Source organism: Mesoplodon densirostris, chromosome 19, assembly GCF_025265405.1.
Source record: "Mesoplodon densirostris isolate mMesDen1 chromosome 19, mMesDen1 primary haplotype, whole genome shotgun sequence".
Lineage (NCBI taxonomy): Eukaryota > Metazoa > Chordata > Mammalia > Artiodactyla > Ziphiidae > Mesoplodon > Mesoplodon densirostris.
The window spans coordinates 53,773,340-53,794,475 of NC_082679.1; the positions used below are offsets into that span (position 1 = coordinate 53,773,340).

The following is a 21,136-nucleotide window of genomic DNA, read 5'->3' on the forward strand; positions in this document are numbered from 1 at the left end:
ATGCTCCCACCTCCAACTTCGGGGTCCTCACCATCCACCCCCGGCTCAGTGTGCCCAGGGCCTGGCCACACACCTGTGATTCCAGGAAACCTTCCCAGGAGTGGCCCCCAAGGGCTCAGGCCTGCGCTGGAGCCAGGTGCTTCTCCGCCCAAGCTCTCACGATAAGGAGGGGATGGCGAGGCAGGCTAAGATTGGTGGGTTGAGGGAATATATTGGGCGGTCCCTCGGGCAGACCCCGTCTCACCTGCTGAGTCACATGCCATGGCCCTCCTCTGGGTTGTCCTTGGCTTCTTCCTCTTTGGCAGCAGCTTCGGTAAGTGCAAGGCTCAGGCAGGCCCAGCAGCCCCAGGCCGAGCCTCGCCCACCCCGGCCCCCTACCCAGAGGCAGGGAACAGGAGGGCCCTAGTCCTCGTACCTCTAACACCCCTGCCACCTGCCCCTCCTGCTGCCCCGAGCCTCCTTGGGCTGCTCTGCCCAGCCCCCCACTCCTGCACTGGGCGCTCCTGGAGCCCCCTCCCCTGCCTGGAGGTCCCTTGGGCCCTGCCTAGTTTGGTCTCCTCCGTTCACTCAGAAGCTGGGGTGGTCTGGGCTCCTCCACCCTCCAAATGTGCCACCAAGCTGTGTGAATGCTGCCTTGAGAACGTCCCCCAGGTCCATCCATCTTGCCCTGCACCTCCACCCTCTGGATCTGGACAGCCTCCTGCGTGTGTGCCACCCCAACTGGGGTAACAACCTCACCCAAACCTCCTTCCCCTGCAGACTCAGAGGCCATGAGAGCCCCCAGGACTCAAGCAGGACATCCCAGCCCCCAGGACAGAATCCTGGGCTCAGAGTGGGATGGACACTCCCCTCAGGGCACAGAGCAGGCTGGGGAGCCTGGGCCCCAACTCCAGATACCCTCAGCCTCGGGGACCATCCACAAGGGCACCTTCTAAGGGAAGCTGTCAGCTGGACCGGTGGGGGGCTGAATTCCTTGCAGCGGACAAAACTCTGGGTGCCAGGGTGCCACAGAGGCCTGGAAGTGCTGAGTCTTCCCCTGACCCCCTTGGGGCACCACCCACTGACCAGCCGCACTGTCCTTGCCCCTCAGGCTGCGGGGTCCCCACCATCGACCCTGTGCTGAGCGGCCTGTCCAGGATCGTCAACGGGGAGGACGCTGTCCCCGGCTCCTGGCCCTGGCAGGTGTCCCTGCAGGTAAGGGGGAAGCTGGGGAGGGGCAGGTTAGACAGGGAGGGGTCAGGCAGGAGAGGCAAGGCTGACTCTCCCTCCCCCGTCTCCGCAGACCAGCTCCGGCTTCCACTTCTGCGGGGGCTCCCTCATCAGTGAGGACTGGGTGGTCACCGCCGCCCACTGTGGGGTCAGGTGAGGCCTGGGCTGGGGCAGGAGGGGCCCCCACCTCAACTGCTTGAAGGGACCACCTTCACTCGCCCCTAACCCCAACCGGGCGCTGCCAGCGAGTGGGAAAGAGTATGGCAGAAGCCGCTCTGTCCCCAGGCTGCAGGCAGAGCCACAGTCAGCAGAAAACCCCAGCCCTAGCGCCCCACCTCCCCCGACCCCATCCTGGTCCGGGACAGCTGCTCTGGGCCTCTGCCTTCACTGTACAGATGGGGAAACTGAGGCCCCAAGGTCACCACGCGATTCAGTGGCCCAGCCGGGGCCCACCCTGCCTGGCACGCTCTCCGGGCGCTCCTCTGAGGCGGCGGCCGTGAGCCTGAGCTCCGTCTGCCACCTCCTTTCTCTCCAGGAAGAGTCACCTCGTGGTGGCCGGGGTATCTGATCACGGCTCCGAGGAGGAGGCTGTCCAGGTGCTGAGGATCGCTGAGGTACAGATGGCCGGGCGGGCAGCCAGGAGGGCGGGCCCCTGGGGCACAGAGGAGCAGGAGGGCAGGGGGGCAGCGGGCAGACAACCCCGGCTGGCGGCTCAGGCCTCACCCCGCTGGCACCTCCAGTCTGAGCTTTCTTCTCTTTCCCAAATAATAAAACTCCTTTACAAACACTGAAGGTTGTTTCTGATTATAAGCTTTGCTCACTGTAGCAAAACGCAAAATATGTCACATGCCACCTCCCCAGCACCCCAGAGACTTGGTCTGTTCAGCCTCATCTGGGTTCCCTTCTCAACAGTCTGCCCCTTTGGCACCGCCGGCCCCTCCCAGTCTGCAGGTCTGTGTGCCCCTAAAATCTCCCAAGTCCTCCCTCTGTGGCCCACCCAGCCCCCACCCTTTCCACACAGGTCTTTGAACACCCCCTGTGGGACCTGCGCACGGTCCGAAACGACATCGCCCTGCTGAAGCTGGCCATACCCGCGAGCCTCTCCGGGACCGTGTCTGCCGTGTGCCTGCCCAGCGCCAACACCAGCTTCCCTGCAGGCTCCCTGTGTGCCACCACGGGCTGGGGCAAGACCCGGTACAACGGTGAGTGCCCTGAGAACTTTTCAGGAGTGAGACTCATTCTGTTTTTTGGTCTAAATTCCAAACACAATCATAAATTGCAACAGTCAATAAATCTTCCATTTCTTTACTTAAAACCCTCTTAATGAAAACCCTACCAAACATGAATAAAAATGAGGGTTAATAATATATACGTAAACAGTTTCTGAAGAAACATCTAAGTACCAGCAAGTCTCGCCCCCTCTCACCTGCAAGGAGAGGGACAGCCCTGATTTCCCTCCAGACTGAGGGCGGTGCGTCCAGCACCCCTGAAGTCTGGGCCCGGAGTCCAGTGACCTGGTCGGGTTGAGGCCTGAGCGCCCAGGTGCCCCCCCCACACCTGCAGGTTCTTCCTCGGTGTCCTGAGTACTCCTGCCCCGGCCACGGCCCACCGGCTGGTCCCGTAACAGGACAGAAGCAGCCGGGAAAGGGCAGCAGGAGGGAGGTGCTCCCTCGGGGGTCCCCTCCAGTGTCCCCGGTCAGAAGGACGTCCATCCCCTTCCCTGGGGGAAAAGGACGGCCCCTCCGCCCACACACAGTGGCCGGCAGGGCCCAGAGCGCACGGGGCTCCGAGGCGGGACTTGCTGCAACAACTGCTGGAAGCACAGTCCCCGCTGCCTGGTGTGGAATCGCAGAGGAGCCGCGTCCCGGACTCTTTGAAGGTGTCAGGGAAGGTTCGAAGCTCGGTGTCCACGATCATCGCGATGGAAGAAGACTAGGACCATGCAGGGGGAGGGCAGGGCTCAGGCGGCCCCTGGTCTCTTCTCCCCAGGGGCGGGCTGGTGGGATGAGGGGCCCTGACCGCACGCCCTCTGTCCTTCCAGCTCTCAAGACCCCCGACAAGCTGCAGCAGGCGACCCTGCCCATCGTGTCCAACGCCGACTGCAGGAAGTACTGGGGCAGCAAGATCACCGACGTGATGATCTGTGCGGGCGCCAGCGGCATCTCCTCCTGCATGGTATGGCCTGGGTCCGCCACCCTGCCCGCCCTCACTGACCGCGCCTCCCCTGGCCAGGCCAGGAGGCCCACTCCTCTTTGCCATGACCTAACTTCATGCCCTGCCCAGTGCCCCAGTGAAGGGCTGGACCAGCCCTATCCGATGCCCCTGGTGGGGGCCGGCTCTGGCCAGGTGTGGTGTGGGGCTTCCCAGGCGTATTTAATCTCACACCAACCCCACGAGCTGGACGCTTCAGCCTATTTTACAGATGATGGGGAGGCTGAGAGGATAAGCCACCTGCCCCAGGCCCTCCAGGAGTGGGTGGCAGAGCTGGGGCTGCCATCTGAGCAGATCTGAGTCTCTTGTGCACAACCACTGGGCCCCCACCTGTGCTTTGTCTGCACCCCCTGGACTTGCCAGGTCAGGGCACACCAGGGCCCTGGTACTCCCTTTCAGGCTTGAACACAAGTCCTATCTCCTCCTGCAGGGTGACTCTGGTGGCCCCCTGGTCTGCCAAAAGGATGGAGCCTGGACCCTGGTGGGCATCGTGTCCTGGGGTAGCGGCCAGTGTGGCCCGTTCTCACCAGGCGTGTACACCCGTGTCACCAAGTTTATTCCCTGGGTTCTCGAAGTTCTGGAAGCCAACTGAGCCTCTGCCCTGCCCCAGCCCCCACGTTTGTAAAACCCAAATAAAACTGCTTGCATCTTCACTTCTGTGCCTTCGCCGGGGCGGGAGGATGGCTGCCTTCACTGAGGTCCCCTCTGGAGCTCAGAGCGGAGAGAGCTGGCAGATACCCAGCCCTATTCCCTTCTTCACAGAGACGGGGGAAATGAGACTCAAGTTCACACGCAGAATAGTGAGAGCTGGGAGCAGGACCACTGGTCCCCAGAGCCCTCACCTTACTTGGGCTGCCAGACATACCCCCGATTTCCGGGAAGGGGACCACTGACGCAGGGTGAGGGCCCCTCCTGTCCCCTACCTCCCAACTGGGAGTCCAAGTTCACGTGTAATTCAAACGGGACACTTGTGGAGAAGTTCCACAAGCTGAAATTAAGAGCTTCTTTCTAAGAGCTACGTTCTGGATAAGGCCTGTGAAAGCAGGTTTCTCTGCGTGGAATAGTGTATCTCCCAGCGGTGCCCCCAGCGGGGTGCTCTCTGCCTCGGGATGCAGGGGCCCCAGCAGGGCTCACTGGCTCCTGGAGCTGCTCCCACCCGCACATCACCCTGCATCTGCCTTCGCCTCGGCCGCCTGCCCAGGGACCACGCTGGATTTTCACCGAACCTCGGCAGCGGCTGCGCCCTTGGCCACTGTGCTCACGCTGAGCCTTTCTGGCCTCAAGCCCTGGATTCTGACGGCTGCTCTTCAGCCTCACTCCAGCTGCCCAGGCTCCCCCCACCTCAGCTCCTGGCCCAGCCCCGCTTCCCCAAGCCGTCGTTTTCTTCTATAGGGACCCACCTTCTCCTCACCCTCCCGAGGCACTGCCCACAGCCTCACCACAGATCTCCCCAACCCGTGACTCCACCTGTGGCATCCAGAGTGGCAAACACCTGCCCTCCCACTCACAGGTCCTCTTGCCTCTCACACCTCAGGAGAATGCTTTTCATTTTTTAAATTTTATTTAAATGTAGACTATTAGTCAAATGATTGGAAAATCAATAATGAAAAATAGTTTTTTAGGGTTTTCTCCTGGTGCAGAGAGAATACACCACAGCCACGCTTGCCCTGCCAGGGGGACACAGCACCCTCATGGGGCTGGTCAGCCCGAGGGGTCACCTGAGGCCATGTGGGTCAAGCGGTCTGCGAGCCCCCAGCCCGGCCCCGAATGTTGGGCCCCCCCCGGGCCCTCAGCACGCTCAGGAAAGACGGCCAGCCACTCCTGGCCTGGGCTCCGGGGCCCAGCTCTGCTCGGGCTCCTTTGAGGAGGCACCGTCCCACATCCTGCCCCACCATAAATATACACAAATCCCTGTACAGTCTGGGGCACCAGGCCCGGGTGGAGCTGGGGTCACCTGTCCCCATGCCCGTGGCATGGTGGCTCTCTGGGGCCCATCGCCACCCTCCTCCCCTTGCCCTCCGTCCCTCTGGCTGACGGCTCTCAGGCAGCTGCCAGCTGGCCCAGGACCCGGCGGAACTGCTGGGTGCTGTGGCCCAGCTCCTTGACCCTGTCTACCATGTCCTGGGCTGCGGCAGGCGATGGGTACTGGAGGGCAGCGGCCTTGGTGGTGGCCACGATGCCGCGCAGGAGGTCACACAGCAGGTTGCTGTAGTGGGTCACCTGGCTGCGGATGTCGGCCGCCTTAGCCTGCCGTGACAGTGTGTCCCCGATGAATACCAGCTTGTGGGCGCTGAGGATGACAAACTTGCTGTGTGCCACGAAGATTTTGGGGGGCTGGTTGGTGGCCACGGCGGTGAAGAAGGCGTCCACCGCATTGGTGAGCGTGGTCAGGTTCGCCTCGCACTGCTCCAGGTAGAAGAGCAGCAGCTGCCGGTCCGAGGGCCCCAGGCTGCCCGTCCGGCCCGGGACTAGGGGCTGGGCTGGCATCCAGTTGGCCAGGTCGTGGTCTATGGGCCGTGACACCTCCTGCTCCAGCCGTTCAAACTGCTTCAGCTGGGGAAGAGGGAGAACAGAGTGAAAACCACAGCCACAGAGCAAAAGGGACAGAGAGGGGGGCCCTTCTGGAAAGTGACAAAGCTCAGAGTCAGTGGGCAGGGGAACAGGCCAGCTCTGTCCCACTGGCCGAGCACATATCCCTGCCTGCCTTCTGGACAGTCTCCAAATAACTTTCCCACCAATCTCAAATAATTCCGTTTATATAACATTTTTGAAATGACAAAATGCTAGAAATGGGAACAGATAAGCAGCGGCAGGGGTGAGGGATGTCAGTCTCTTGGTTTGGGTGCTGTTATCTAGTGACTTCAGATGCGGTCACTGGGGGAACTGGGAGAAGGAGACAGAGGACTGCTTTGTACTTTCCTTCAAACTTTCTATGAATCTACAAATATTTCAAAATGAAAAGTTACAAAAAATTTTTTTTCTCCTTAACATATGCAGTGTAAAAAGATTCAAAGACACCAAGCAGAAAGAAAGATAGTTATTAACTGGAATCCCATGCACCCAGAAATCTGTTAAATCTCTGGTAAATCGTCTTTTACAAATATACACTGACGTATTTGCAGATGAAATGATGTAACGTCTTCAAAATGATCAGGCGGTGGGGGAGGGGGCGGTCACCAGGCGGGAAAGGGGGCTACATACACTGGATTAGTTGTGCTGAGAATGGCTGGGGCTGGGTGAATGGTACCCGGGGTTCCTTTTCTCCAATGGGTACCTGGGGGACTATTTTCTTCAATTTTATACATGTATTAAATTTCCCATAATAAGAATTTTAAACAAAAGCAAAAAGGTCATGGTATTTGCAAATTTCAGAAAACAAATATTCACAGCAAAAACCGGTGAATATTCCTCAAAGACGTCTTCCTTTAAACAAGAATATTCCCACTTCCTTTATAATTAGAAAACCGGAAACACACAATATATAATATTTTATAGCCTACCTTTAGCACCCAACAACGGGTCATTCATTTCCTATCAGTGAGAACGTATAAAGCACGTGGTAAAAGTTTCCAACAGCAGCAGCCTTGCCTAGGCGTCAGCGGTGTGGACTGACACGTCCTCACCACAAGCTGGTTCTGACTGGGTCGTTGGGACCAGCCGTGCGCACAGACTCAGGGACTCAGATACTTGTCTAACCAAGGTTTCAGGCTTTACTTTAATTAGCAAGCCAGCGTGAAACTGTCCCTTCCTAGCATGTGAAACCCTCTTTCTTTCCCTCGTAGGCTACCTGGTGAAACTTGCTTGGCTCTCCTGTCCAGCGTGAGAATACACTCATTTTTCTTGTGTTTTACCTTCAGTGGGTCTTTTTCATTCTTTGACAAATTCTTGGTAGCTACATAATATTCTACTGTACGAATGCTCACACTGTATTCAACCAGTACTCTACTGTGAGGTATCTGGTGGTGGCAGCCAGGGGCTGTTTCCAGATTTTTCACTGATGCAGAAATGGAGCGACAAACGTCCCTGTCAGGGTATTTTATGTTCCTGTGTTTTACTTGTACTTGATGTCCCTCGCTTAGGAACTCTAGATCTTTAGTTTCTCACTCACATTCCTTTTATTCCAGCTTCTAGTAATTTATCTAAGTGACTGACCAGATATGTGAAGAGATTTAGTCAGTACAGCTTTGTTTACAAAAGTAGCTCTGGGAACAAAGTAAATGTCCACCGACACGGGACTGGTTAAATAAATGCTGCAACAGTCCAGAGGAAGACAAAGAAGATAAAGCACATGCCCATTTCCTAAGTCAGTGGAGATTCCATACATATATCAGTATTAACATCTGTACCTTTATTGAACATGTTCTATGTGCCCACCACCTCCTAAGTATTACATATTGTTTACTCATTTAATTCTCACATCGACCCCAAGACGGATGCAACTACGCTTCCCGCTTGACAGCTGGGGAAACATGGCTTTGAAAAATGCACACCATGGCCCGGGTCTCAGGGTGAACCTGGTGGGCTCTCTCCTACACCATCCTTCCCCATGCCCAGGGAAGGTGGGGTGAGGAAACTTTCCGGGTGATACTTCTGTCTTTATTTTGTACTAGACTACATTTTACTTTTTAAAATCTTCATAATCAAAATAAAACTCCCTTAAAAAAAGAAAATCCCAGACTCCCCTGGTGGTGCAGTGGTTAAGAATCCGCCTGCCAATGCAGGGGACATGGGTTCGAGTCCTGGTCCGGGAAGATCCCATATGTCACGGGGCAAATAAGCCTGTGCGCCACAACTACTGAGCCTGTGCTCTACAGCCCACGAGCCACAACTACTGAGCCCACGTGCCACAACTACTAAAGCCTGCGAGCCACAACTACCGAGCCCACGTGCCACAACTACTAAAGCCCATGCGCCTAGAGCCCGTGCTCCGCAACGAGAGGCCACCGCAATGAGAAGCCTGCGCACCGCTAACAAAGAGTAGCTCCTGTTCGCTGCAACTAGAGAAAGCCCACGCGCAGCAACGAAGACCCAACGCAGCCAAAAGTAAGTAAGTAAATAAATAAATATATTTTTAAAAAAAAGTCCCTCTCCTAGTCTATGGAAACAAGCCAAAATATGAAGAAAATCCCATGTCCTTAGATAAACACAGTAGTATTATTTACAATAAGAAAAACTGGGTACAACGTAAACATTCAACCATAATAGACATAGGTTGACTTTAAAAACAACTTATGACGAGTATTTAGTGCCATGGAAACACCTTGAGATAAAAGCAGATGTAACTGTTCACAAAGTAGCATCTCAAACACAGACAGAGGCCCCTTCCGAGGCAGGAGCAAGACTGGAAACCAGCCCCAGAGCACGGTGACCACCCCTGAGGGTGAGTGGCTTCTTTTCTGTCTTCACACTTTTCTGTGTGTGCTGAGATACCTAACCGTGATTACTCTGATAATAACTTAAACATAAATCCAACGAACACACGGAGACCGTCATGCAGTTGGGTAGGGATGGGCTGAGCAGGGAGGGCCCTGGGAGGCTCAGCTTAGGCGACAGATTCTTAAGGACGCCTGTGCTGGGAGAGACTGGGGAACCTGAGTGTCCTCACCTGCTGCAGCTCCAGCTGGCCCTTCCCCTGCCGCATTATGTTGCCCTTTTCCAGCAACTCCTTCTGGGTCTTCTCAAACTCTTCCTTCCCCTGGAGGGTAGACACAAGGGATGCAGCTGAGCCAGAAGCCCCCAGAGGCCCAGCGGGGTGCAGCGAGACCAGCGGCCACCAGGTGGCGCTGCAGCTGCACCCAGGCTCCCACTGTGGCCTCAGGCCCCCACTGTGGCCTCAGGCCCAGGGTGGGGGCAGCTTCCGGAGGAAGCGGCTCTCCCGGGCCTCCTTCACCTCCTGCCCCCAGGAAGGGGCTAGGCACGCTCCACACGGCCATGTCGATCTTCCCGGCCCCAGCTCCCATGGCAAGAATCACATCCAGGCCCCTCCCCTCGACATACAGGGTCTGGCCACCCATCCCTGACCATTGGGCCTTGGCACCTGCTGGCTCTCAGCCTGGAATGCCACTCACCGGGATGCCCAATCGGCTGGCACCCTGGCCTCTGCTCAGAGGCCCACCCCACCCCACCTATCGATCACCTTGCTTGTTTCCCCCACACCTACTACTATCTCTGTCTTTGCTTGTACTTCAGAATTCACCTCTCCAAATCCCTAGCCTCTGGCCTGGTCACGAGAGGCCCAGCCCTTGCAGGTGTTCAGGGGCCCTCCCTGGCTGGCACTGCCAGGGACCCCTGATGTCGGGGACACATGGGTCCAAAGGCCTGAGACAGGTTGAGGATGGGCTTCCAGGGACCCATCTGGCCTGGAAGGTCCAAGTGAGGAGGGCACAGGGACTCACCAAGGCCTTGCTGGGGACCACATCTTCCTTTGGCCACAAGAGCCCTCTGTGGGGGGGAATCAGGGTGCCCACAACAGGGTGGCAAAGTCAGAGCCCCAAGAGGACCAGGGGACTTCTCCAGGGGCCCAGGGAACTGGGGCAGAGCGGGCACCCACCTGCAGGTGGACGTAGTCGTAATCCTCCATCCAGCCTCCCTCACTGTTCTCGTACTGCCCATCAGGCGAGTCCTGGGGGGTGAACTTGGGGGGTGAGGGCAGGGGCCGGGACTGGATGCTGCTGGCCTTGTCGGTGGGGTTGGGGTGCAGGGGGCCACCCCCCTCAGGCCCTGGGACAGAGGCCTTGGTCCGTCTGAAGAGCAGCGAGGCGTTGCCATGCAAGAAGGAGGCCAGCTGCTTGACATCCTCGGGCACAGCCCGCGAGCAGGCCACCAGGCGGTCCAGGTCTTCGGGAGTGGCCCCCAGGCCTCCCCGGCTACTGTCAAGGGCCTGACCGTGGGCCACCAGTGTCTGGTACACGTCCTCCATCTTTTGCAGTTGCCGGCTAAGCTTGGCGTGCAGCGTGCGGTCGGAAGTGTAGGCGGCATTGCCCACGGCGCTGCGGGCAAACTCCAGTAGCTCGTGGACGGCCCCGTGGACGGCGGCCACGGCGGCCCGCAGGTCCCGTGCCGGAGGCTCCTGAGTCTCGGAGGTGCTGCGCCAGCCCCCACACCCACCCGCACTGCCTGCCAAGTCCAAGAGGTCGGCCACGGTGGTGCTCACGCCCTGCTGCAGCCGTGCCAGGGCCTCCACAGCCACCTCTAGCTCCAGGGGCTCACGGCCCGGCACCGCCGCCTCCAGGGAGGAGGCTGACTGGCTGCTGCGTGTGCTGCCCGTGCTGGAGGCCGACAGGCGCTTGGCGTCAGCCGGGGCCTCTCGCTCGGCGGGAGGGGGCACTGCGTACACACCGTCGTCGGCCACGCTGCCGTTGGCTGCCTCGGGAGGAAGGACCCGCTCGCGGGGCACGTCGTAGAGGGTGCCCGGGCCAGGCCGCCGCAAACCGGGGGGCACGTCGTAGAGGTCAGGAGCCGGGGGCGGCACATCGTACACGTCCTCAGCTGGTGGCGAGTCCGGAGGGGGTGCGGCGAGCACCAGCGGGTGGCGGGTCGGGTCAAAGGGCTTGGCCTTGGCGAAGGCGGGGGGCACGTCATAGGTCTCCTCACGCAGCAGTGGGCCGTCGGGCACGTCTTTGCTCACCGATGGAGGAACATCGTACACCTGGGGGCCAAGAAGTGGTCAAGGCTGCCAGCCCATCTGCCCACCCGGGAGCCTACGGGCAGGACCCAGTCACGCACACAGACACAGCCCAGCGTGCACATTTGTCACGATTCTTACTCATGCAGGTTACGGTTGAGAGCCCGACTCTGGGGCCAGACCAGAGGTCCAAACCCTGGCTCCACTGCTTACCACCTGTGTGACCTAAGGCAAGTGACTCCACCTCTCTGTGCCTGTCTGCTCACCTATAAGACGGGAAAACTCCCTCACAGGTTTGTTGTGAGGATTACGTGAGCGGATTCACTGCATACCTGCAAACGCTCAGTAAGAGGTCAGCCATCATACCACTACCGCCGCCGCCAGCAGCACCACCGTGACCACCAGCTTCACCATCACCACCACGTGCGTATTCTCTACTCTGTGGCAGGTACCTGGCTGAGCTATGTGCAGGTTGTATTCAGGGTGACGACACCCTGGTTCGCCCAGGACAGTCCTGGTTTGTGCCTGATGCCCCCTCATAACTATCTTGTCATTCTCCTTTCACTCTCAGAAGTATCCTGGTTTGGATGATAAGTCCTGTGGTCACCTTGCTGATATACTGTGGGATCCTCTCAAGAACCTCCTGAAGAAGGCCTTACAAGGGACCCTTTTACAGACGAGGAAGCTGAGTCTCAGAGGGGCTCAGTGTCCACCTCTGTCACAGAGCGAGTGAGGGGCAGAGCTGGGGTTCGGAGGCAGGTCCCTCGATGCCCCCGGCTCTGCAGACCTGAGTCCCCACCCCAGGGCACGCACACACACTCACACCCAGAACCCCATGCACAGATCGGGCCTCAGCCTGTGAGGGCCCAGCATCCCCTAAATGCTTACCGCATGATGGCTGGACGGCGGCAGGCCCTTCTCCACACTGGGGGGCACATCATACACGTCCAGCGATGGGTCCCGGCCATTGGGACCCTTGACAGCCATGGGGGGCGTGTCATATACCTGAGGGCAGAAAAGGTGCAGTAATACAAGTGCCAGGGCCACCTGAGGGGACAGAAAGAGCAGAAACCCACAGCTCTACCCCAGGACCACCCAGGCTGGGGCCAAGAAAGCCCAGCTCTCCAGGCAGGGCCAGGCTGAGGTCCCCTCCGTGCCCACCAGCCCCGACACCTACCTCCTGGCTGTACTGGCTGGGAAGCAGCCCCCGAACAGGAGGCACGTCGTAGATGTCCTGGGGCCCCGGGGCCAGCAGGTGGCGTGGGATGTCGTACTCGTCCTGCTCAGGCTGGGGGGCCTCGAACACATAGCCTTGCCCCACGCGGGTGGACACCGCCACCTGGGGGCAGACAGCCAACCATCACCACCGGCCCTGGAGAGATTCCACCGCCCCGTGAGGTGAGCAGGACATACATAAGGGGGTTCCCCAAGGGTGGGCTCAGAGGCAAGGGTGTCCGCATCCCTTCGTATTCCCTGCCCTCTCTCTCTTCAATGAGATGCAGCACGTGGGGAATACAAGGACCCCCACTATTTGTTTTTTTTTTTTTTTTTTTTGCGGTATGCAGGCCTCTCACTGTTGTGGCCTCTCCCGTTGCGGAGCACAGGCTCCGGATGCGCAGGCCCAGCGGCCATGGCTCACAGGCCCAGCCGCTCCGCGGCATATGGGATCCTCCCAGACCGGGGCACGAACCCGTATCCCCTGCATCGGCAGGCGGACTCTCAACCACTGCGCCACCAGGGAGGCCCCCCCACTATTTGTTTAGAGCCGTCTGGTGCTGGCAGGAAACAGAAGTGGTCTCTACAGCTGAATGACCCAGAAGGTTCCAGAGGAGAGAACATGTGGGCTGATGGAGGAGGGGCCACCCTTGACTGCGGTGCCCCTGCTGGATGGCACCTCCAGCTGCACCCTCCTTCGAGAGGCCTGCCCAGCAAGCGGTTGTCCCTACCATAGCACCCAGCAGCCACCTTCAGGCTCCAGGACAGATGGAGGTGGCAGTGGTGGGCTGTGCCCTCCTCGGGCTGGACCCAGAGGAGGTGGCCTGCAGGAGATCCTGACAGTCAGGGCCTGGGGGCTCAAGCTCTGCCCTCCCCGTCCCCCCAGCACTCTTGGGGAGACTCCTGAGAACGGGACCGCCAAGAACCCCCAGCCCCTCAGGGCCAGCTCTCCCGCAAATGGAAGGATGGAAGCTGTTTTGGCAAGCTGTGTGTGGGTGTGAGGGACTGACCAAGACCAGAACCAGGACCTGTATTCCCCACTGCACCACACCCTCGGGGCCACGGGGACCACCCCTCACCTAGCAGGATAAGGCCTTCGTGGGGGGATGTTGGCCCAGAGAGGAGGCCAGCCCCTTCCCTCCCCGGTGCCCCTCCCCTGTCCTGAGGTGCAGGGCGAGAACCGGCACTGCTCGAAGGCAGTATTGGGTGGGCAGCCTCCTTCCCTGTGGGCACCCGGCCCTGTGGGAGGGGTCAGCCCTGTAGGAGGGGCTGGCAGGATCTTCTAACCCAGCTCAGGGCACACCTCCTCCACAAGGCTCCTGGCTCAGCTCTTCTCTGACAAAAAGGCCTTTTGTTCCCTAATCAAATGGGAGGTCTGGGACAGCGGTGACTCAGGCGCTCCCCACACACATCCCCGGGGACAGCAAGGCGGAGGCAGGGCCTGCCCTGGGGCTCACGCCCCCACAACCCTGCATCCCGTGCCTTGCGCAGCCCCCAGGACACCAACAGCCAGCTCTGCAGGCCCATGGGCCCTGGAGGGCACAGGCTGTGTGCACGCACCGGGCACCCCAGGAGCAGCAACGACCCCGCTGAAGTGCAGGCACCATCACTTTCTGATCAGCCCAGGGCTCGGCAGAGTCTCCTGCTGATGCAGCCCCTGGTCGCCTCCCGGGCGGGCCGGCAGAGCTGGCTCCCTGTCAGCTGCTGGGGTGAGCGCCGCCAGGGGGTGTTCCAGGCCCACTGCACCCCACCCCCGGCGTGTCTGGGAGTGGTGTTGGCGGCCCTTCCCAGACTCATTTCTCTCCTCAAGCCCCAGACTTGAGTCTCCTCCAGAGCTATTTTTAGACCCTGGAACCTGCCAACAGCAGGGGAGGGGGGTGGTGGCTGGCGGGGGCTGGCGGGACGTGGCAGGTTGGTGGGGCCTTGAGGCGAGGCCTGAGGTGTCTCCAGGCCCTGCCGGCCTCGGAAGGCAGGTGGGGACCCAGCCCAGGACGAGAGGAGTGTGCCGCCCTCTCCACGCCCCGACGCTGGTGAGAGAGGGCGGGGCGCAGGCGGAGGGGCGTTGGGGCCGGACCCCAGGCCTGGGCCGCAGGCAGCTGGCCACTCACACGGCTGAGTCAGTGACAGTAAGCAGCCATACTGGCCAACAAATGTTTTCTGTTAGAAAAAAAGGCAGGCAGCCACCAGCGGGGAAAAAGCTTGTTAGGGAAACCAACTCTCCAGAGAGCCGCTGAGCCCGCTAATCACAGGCCACCCTGCTCCACACCTGGGGCCCCATTAGTAGAACCTGGAGCCCCCTGGGGCTGGGGGACAAAGCCAGAGTCTGGGAGGAGACACAGAGCCCAGCCCAAGACCCACAAGCTCTCTCACACACACATCTCAAGGGCGCAGAAGACAGACACACAGAGGCAGAGAAAACGCACACAATGCCCACTGCCAGACGCACACCCGGACACACAGACCCAGGCAGGGCACGCTCATCAGGGCGCCTGCAGGAGTGAGAAGGGAGGCTGAAAGCTCCCAAGACCCCAGGGACGGGGCAGGCCGCCTGCTGCCTTCTGCCTGGGCCCCTGACCCCCTCCGGGCCGCCTGGCTGCCTGTCCCCCTTCTGCAAAATGGGCATCTCCCCTCGTGACCCAGGCCAGCTCGCTCTGTCACCGTCCCCCCCCCCCCGCCCCCGCTCTGAGAGCCTCGGGTTCCTGCTCTGGAAAACGGAGCACTGCTGGGGGTCCTGGGGGACAGACGCACATGCCTGATGTGGGTCCCCTCCCTCCCAAGCTGCTGTCCTCCCAGAAGGAACAAGGCTGAGCTGAGCTGTATCTCCCCCAGCCTGACCCAGTGCCACAGCTGTTCCCTCAGGCACAGCTGCAGCCCTGACCCAGAGCTCCCCCAAGAGTGACCTCACAAAACACCTCCTCCTCCGGGGGCCCCACGTGCTTCTGCCCTCAGCTCCCTAAAAGCGTGGCCCAGCTCCAAAGGGTGCTGACACCCACCCGGTGTGGCCCTGACCTTCCCCCAGCAGCCACGCGGGCCACCCTGCTCCAGGCTCCAGGAGGCTGACCCCTCCTGGCCACCAGTCTTGTCACTCGCCCTCTGCTTTCCTAGACCCCAGGCCGCACCCACCCACCCCACGGTCTTGGCAGGGTTTCCCCTCAGCAGAGCCGACCTCCAGCCCTGGAACCAGGGGCCTCAGTTGTCCAGGCTTCTGAGAGCACAGCCTGAAACGTGGGCACACATGCACGCTCCAAGACGTTTACGGCCTTACTGCCGTTAGAAACTGCCTGGAGCCTGTCCGCAGCAGAAGGGGCGACCCAGCAAAACCGGGGGTGGTCGTCATGGTCACGCTCAGGGACCCAAAATGCTTCTGATATCTGATGTTGGATTTACAACCTCAAAATGCAAAAGTATGTGTGCAAATCTGTGAAAGATGAATAGGGAACACGCTAGACAAAACATGCTGCAATCCCCCAGCGATCCCCTCTTGACTGGGGAAGCTCATCTCCAGGCCTTCTCATACAGTACACATTCCTGTGACAAGCAAGCACACTTTCACGGACCATAAAATAAAAGCAGCCGCAATCGAGACTGCCCAGGCCAGGAGCCACGAGGCTTCTCAGGGGAGGGCAACCAGGTCCCAGCACACAGAGTTTTCCTCCTGGGGCCATCAGCCTGGTCTGGGTCCTCAGGGACACAGGGCCTGGGCAACCCCACCAGTGGGCATGTGCAGGGCCTCACCAGCCAGGTGAGCCCAGAAGCAGTCTGAGAGCAAGCCCCTCGTATGGGAGGTTAACAGTACCAATGGCTAAAATGTGGGCTCAAAGGCACAGTCCAGAGTAAAGGCCTCACTGCTGCTTCCTGGGCCACAGGGCTTCCACTGCCTGTCCTGGCCTTGGAGCTGCACCAGAACAAGCTTGCCTGGACTCAGGAAAGGAGAGGATGGAAAGGGGAAGGGCATGCCTCCCTGGGGAGTGTGCAGACTGTGCGCTGTGGGTGGGTACCGGTGCAGAGGGATGGCCTATGGCCTGTCCCAAGCCTTACCACCAGTCACTCCTCCTCCCCCAAAGCCATCTTGGGAGCAGCCCAGTCTGGGCTATCCCAGTCCAGCATGGCTCACTTCTGCCACTGGCCTGTCTCTGGCCAGGCGGTTGAAGGAGCAGGTAGGGAAGTGGAGCCAGTGACCCAGAGTCCCCTGGTGGCCAGTGTCCATGGAGCCCCACCCTGAGCCAGCCGATGACCTGTGTCCAGGTCTCCCGCTCCAAGCTCTGCCTGTGGCGGGGCAGGGCAACACTGCAGGCTGAACCGCTGCCCAGCTGGCATCTGAGCCCTGGGCCGGCTCTGAGGAGAGGCTCAGTGCCACGCAGTGAGTGTCCTCAGACACCGGCTGCTCTATGCTAGACATGGCACTCTCCAGTCCCGCCCCCTTCCTACTCCTTCCTAGGCAGAGAGCCCTGGGTGTGAGGGCACATACGCAGGTCTGTGTGGAGCTGAGGTGCTGGGCTCAGAGCCTTGCCCCCCCCGCCCAGCCTCCCACTGGCAACAGCCCACAAGGGACTTGAACAAGAGCCCCTTTCACGGCGACCCTACAATCCCGCAGGCAGTGTCCTCCCCGTGGTCTAGGAGTCACGAGCAGGGCACCCTGCAGGCGCCCACAACCCACCAACACGGCCCAGGAGAGGATTGGGTTGGGTGTGTCTGGATCTAGATGAGCTGCACCCACAGGGGGACCGTGGGAGCCCCTGGGCACGCGTTGGCTGGCCCCTCCCCTTTGTCCCTTCCTCCCTTCTCTGCCGGCTGGAACTCACGCGGCCCCTGTCCTGGCCTGTGAGCCCCGTGACGAGGTGGCAGAGCGACAAGACTGAGGGCCTGCCCCCCGCCACCGGCGCTCCAGGAGGAGCCACAGGCTCGGACAGTCTCGGAGGTGTCACCAGCGCTACACCACTCACCCCCAGCCGTGCTACGTGAGAAAGAAACGACTCTGTCATCCAGTCCATCCTTCTGGGTTTCCAGCCACTCTGGCCCAACTGCGGCCCTGTGCTCCATACTCCATTTCTGCCCTTCAAGTGCCTCCCAGCTCCCCTTTCCTGGGCTCCCTGCACCCTCCCCTCTGGGCAGAATGGCTTCACCAGGACGTGGTTGGGCAGGTCACTCCTACCCAACACCCTCCGCCCTCAGGAAGGTTCCAGGCCCCTGGGGGTCTGTTCCCAGCTGCTGCTGCTCATGTCTCCTTGGTCAGGCCCCACCTTCCACAACAGTCTTTGACAGGCTGTGTCCTCTGTTGCCGACACCCTTCCACTGGGGCTTGTCAGCTAAAGGCCACCTCATGGTCCACGGCCAGCTCGATGTCTCCTCTCGGGCTGCTCACACCCACGTCAGCAGACATATAAACATATTCCCCAGACACTCACCTCCCACCTCGACCCCAGACCAAACGCAGAGCCGCTGCTGGAGTCCCAGAGGTCCCAAGCAAGGGTGCCTGGCTGGGCCCTGCTGCATCCCAAAACTGGGCCCGGCCGAAACCCACCAGGAGGGCTGCCTGGCCACCCAGGGAGGCCTTACCTTGGCTGGTGGCTTCGTCCCCTCCCAGCTCCGTGCATCCATGGATGGGGGGACCTGGTAGATGTCGTGTCCTATCCCAGCGGAAGGCGGCACCTGGTAGATGTCCTGGGCAGGGCTGCCAGGCCCCGGGGGCACCTGGTAAAGGTCTGGGGCTGGGCTGGGAAACGGGTGATGGGGCATCTGCTTGGAGAACGTGGCTGTCTGCTTGGCCGGGGGAGACTGGAACTGGGGGCTGGGCCCAGGGGCTTGGTAGAGGCCTTGCTGAGTCTTGCTGGGGGTGGGCACCAGGTAGACGCTGTCCGGCTGCGGCTGGTACGTGGCAGGCAGCATGGGTGTGTACTGGGCTGCCGGCGGGTGGAGGCTGGGTTGAGGTAGGGCCGAGCTGGCGGGTGGGCCGGGGCCGGGCCCCACGGGCTTCTTGTCATGCATGCCCACCAGGATCTTGAGGCGGTTCCCCGGCACGATGCCTTGGCGCCCGTGCAGCGAGCAGAGCCACCAGCCATCTAGGCCCTGCGTGTCCCGCTCCAGCACCGTCATGATGTCGCCCTTGCGGAAGGAGAGCTCATCTGGGGACTCGGCCACATTGTCGTAGAGGGCTTTGGCCAGCACGTTCTGGGGGAAGAGGACACAGATGGGCGTGAGGGCAGGAGGACGTGTGCTGGGGGCTCGGCGTCCCGCCCAGCTCCCACCCCCTCCAGGACTGGGGAGGCACCTGGCCTTGGCACCGAGAAAGGAACTAAGTAGGGTTTGGCGAGATCCCCGCGCCTCTGCCCCCGCTGCCCCTGGCGAAAAGGCCCAGCTGATCCCGGCAGTTTTTCAAATGAGCCTGGATAGTGTCTCAAAATCCTCCTGACCACAGCCATCACCTGCACTCCAGGATGGCACTCAAGATACTCTGAAAAATACTCCCGGAGTCACACTATAAGCTGGACCTAACGCTGGGGAAGGCAGCAATAATGACAATAATGGCCACCACGTCCTGGGGAGAAAACAGGATGCACACCCTCCCCGCTTCAACTCAACCCCCTGCTGCCCCGCCAGTGCAATCAGCCAGGAGGAAAAGACCAGAGAGTGGGGAGGGGACACACAGGGACAGAACCGTCATCATCTGCAGACCATATGTCATCTACGTACAGATTCCAACAAACGAGAAGGATCAACAGTGCTGAGGAGGGAACCTCACAGAAAAGACGTCAGCAGATAACAGAAACTACAAGTTATCCAGGAGTTAATCAAGCAAAGACTCCAGTGGAGAAAATGTAACAATTGGGCCAAGCTTACTTAATAAGTTACAACTGCAATAAAAATGCCAGCTGAACTTTTTTTTTTTTTTTTGGAGGAATTCAATCAAGGAAAAGAATCCTTCTAGAATTAAGCAGAGGAATAGAGGTCCACAGATAAGCAGGTCAATTCTGAAAATGAAATGCAAAAAGGCACTTCCTTCCTGCCGTGAGGACAGGCCACAACTCCAATCCCTAAGCGGGACAGGGAGCAGCGGCTGGGAACCACGCAGCGATGAGGAGGGCAGGGCTGTAACCGAGATGCTACCAGGAAAACTCACTCACCATAGGAAGAAAAGTCAATTTGGACACTTTGCCTCATATTATAAACAAAGGGCAATCAAACACCTAAATGTGAAAGTTATAACCTTAGAGCTGATAAAAGAATTGTGGGAGAATACCTCTGTGACCTTGAGGTGGAAAAAAATTATGAACAAAACCCTAGAAAAAAAGACCACTAAAAGCACAAAACATAAGGTAACAACAACAGGAACAAAGATGGATTCAACCTCATCAAAGTGAACGGTTTCAGTTGGGTGGGGGAACAACAGAAAGCTGACAGGGTGACAGGCCACCAAATGACAAGAGTCACTGATCTAGAATCTGGAGGCTCTCCTACAAACAAGCAAGGAAAAAACAAGAACACCAACAGAAAACCAATAAAATATGAAGAGTTTTCTGAAGGGGAAACCAGAATGGCCAAGATGGCCACAGAGGAAGTTCAGGGATCCAGCCAGCAAAGCGGGACAGACCTGCGGCTCTGCTCTGTGCTCCAGCAGGTGCCCAGGTGTCTGGTGAGGAACACCAGCCACACCCTCCCGAGTTAGAGGAACAAACAGGAGATCTACAGCCCAGAGCGCTTTACGTAAATGTTACGAATACCTACAAAAGAACTCGTATTTTTCACAGACACTCTTCCAAGGACAGATTCCAGACACATTACATTTGCATGGGTGCTTGTGGAAGAGGGACGGGAATGACACAGGCACCAGGAATAAATGGGGAGAATAAAGCAAAACAAGGAAGCAGTCCCATACAGACTGAGGACGGCCACAGAAGGACAGCACCCCACGCCCAGCCCCGCTCTTTACGCCTGTAATTCTCCTGTTAATTCTCACAGGCACCCAGAACCGCTGCTATGGGTTCCGTGAGTCGGCAAACCCTCCTGGAGCCGGGACACACGTTCCGTGCAGAGGCCCAGTAGCCCAGCAGCCTGTGCAGGCCTTGGCGAGGCTGTGGGGACAGACAGGAGGACCCCAGCATTGGCAGGCACTGTGCTGGCAGGCCCAGAACCTCATCAGGGACAGAGAACCGGGTGGAGAGGCCCCACATTTTCAGTCCTTGGCCTCTGCTGCTTGCGCAGGTGAGGGCTCAGGCTGAGCCCAGAGATAGCACAGGGGGGCCCCAGCCAGAGGGCCAAGGTCAGTCCAGCAGAGGGCAGGAGCAAAGCAGGCGCCTGGGTGGGAAGGCCAGGCCTGTGGAGAGGACAGTGCCAGGCCAGCTGGGCACCGGCCCCACCAGCCAGGCCTCAGCTCTGGTCGCCCTCCTCTGAGTCTCCTGGGGACTGAAGATGCAGAGCCTGGTCTAGATCTGACTTGGAAACGGGACCTGGGTTCGGACCACCCTTCCCCACGTGGGCCTGGGTCTCATCCCCTGGATTCCAACTGGGGGCAGAGAGAAGTCGGGGTGAGGCCTCACCCAAGTTTAGGAGGGCCCACCTCCACACCAGCATCAGGGGCCAGAAGGAGCTCCTCTGAGCTCCATCTCCCCTGCCCGTCACGGTGAGGATTAGGGAAGAGGAAGGAACACCATCAAGGGGGACGGCAGCCCGGGGGGAAGCCGGGGCAGGCAGTGCGTGCTCCAGGCCCAGGACTGCACGCTCAGACTCGGGGGAGCACTGGCGGGAAGCCCACTCCTCCAGAGCAGCTCAGAAGGAGCCAGAGGCCAGAAAGCTGGGAGCCAAGAGGGACAAGGCCCAGGGGAGAAGCCAGCCCAGGCAGGCAGCGCAGAGAGAGCAGAACAAGTGAATTCACCCTGCAGC

The 21,136-nt window shown here is 59.5% G+C and overlaps 2 protein-coding genes across 5 annotated transcripts in view; one reads left to right on the forward strand and one right to left on the reverse strand.

Annotated features, from left to right (window-relative positions):
* Nucleotides 1-261: 261 nt before the first annotated feature.
* On the forward strand, nt 262-4,012 carry LOC132479694 (chymotrypsinogen B-like). The gene is made up of 7 exons (XM_060083183.1): nt 262-313; nt 1,091-1,194; nt 1,283-1,362; nt 1,745-1,823; nt 2,231-2,411; nt 3,251-3,384; nt 3,851-4,012. The coding sequence occupies exons 1-7, from the start codon at nt 262-264 to the stop codon at nt 4,010-4,012; spliced, it is 792 nt and encodes a 263-aa protein (XP_059939166.1).
* A 950-nt stretch (nt 4,013-4,962) lies between these two features.
* The window catches only part of BCAR1 (BCAR1 scaffold protein, Cas family member), a 36,181-nt gene continuing 20,007 nt past the window's right edge, over nt 4,963-21,136 (reverse strand). For 3 of the 4 annotated variants that reach the window (XM_060085561.1, XM_060085558.1, XM_060085562.1), the window contains exons 2-7: nt 17,816-18,427; nt 12,222-12,383; nt 11,933-12,049; nt 9,971-11,068; nt 9,026-9,115; nt 4,963-5,973 (exon numbers count right to left, since the gene is read on the reverse strand). In XM_060085561.1, coding sequence (XP_059941544.1) covers nt 5,461-5,973; nt 9,026-9,115; nt 9,971-11,068; nt 11,933-12,049; nt 12,222-12,383; nt 17,816-18,427 — 2,592 coding nt within the window. In that variant the 3' untranslated portion in view covers nt 4,963-5,460. The remainder of the gene's footprint in view (nt 5,974-9,025; nt 9,116-9,970; nt 11,069-11,932; nt 12,050-12,221; nt 12,384-17,815; nt 18,428-21,136) is intronic. The other variant, XM_060085560.1, reaches the window with a different exon arrangement.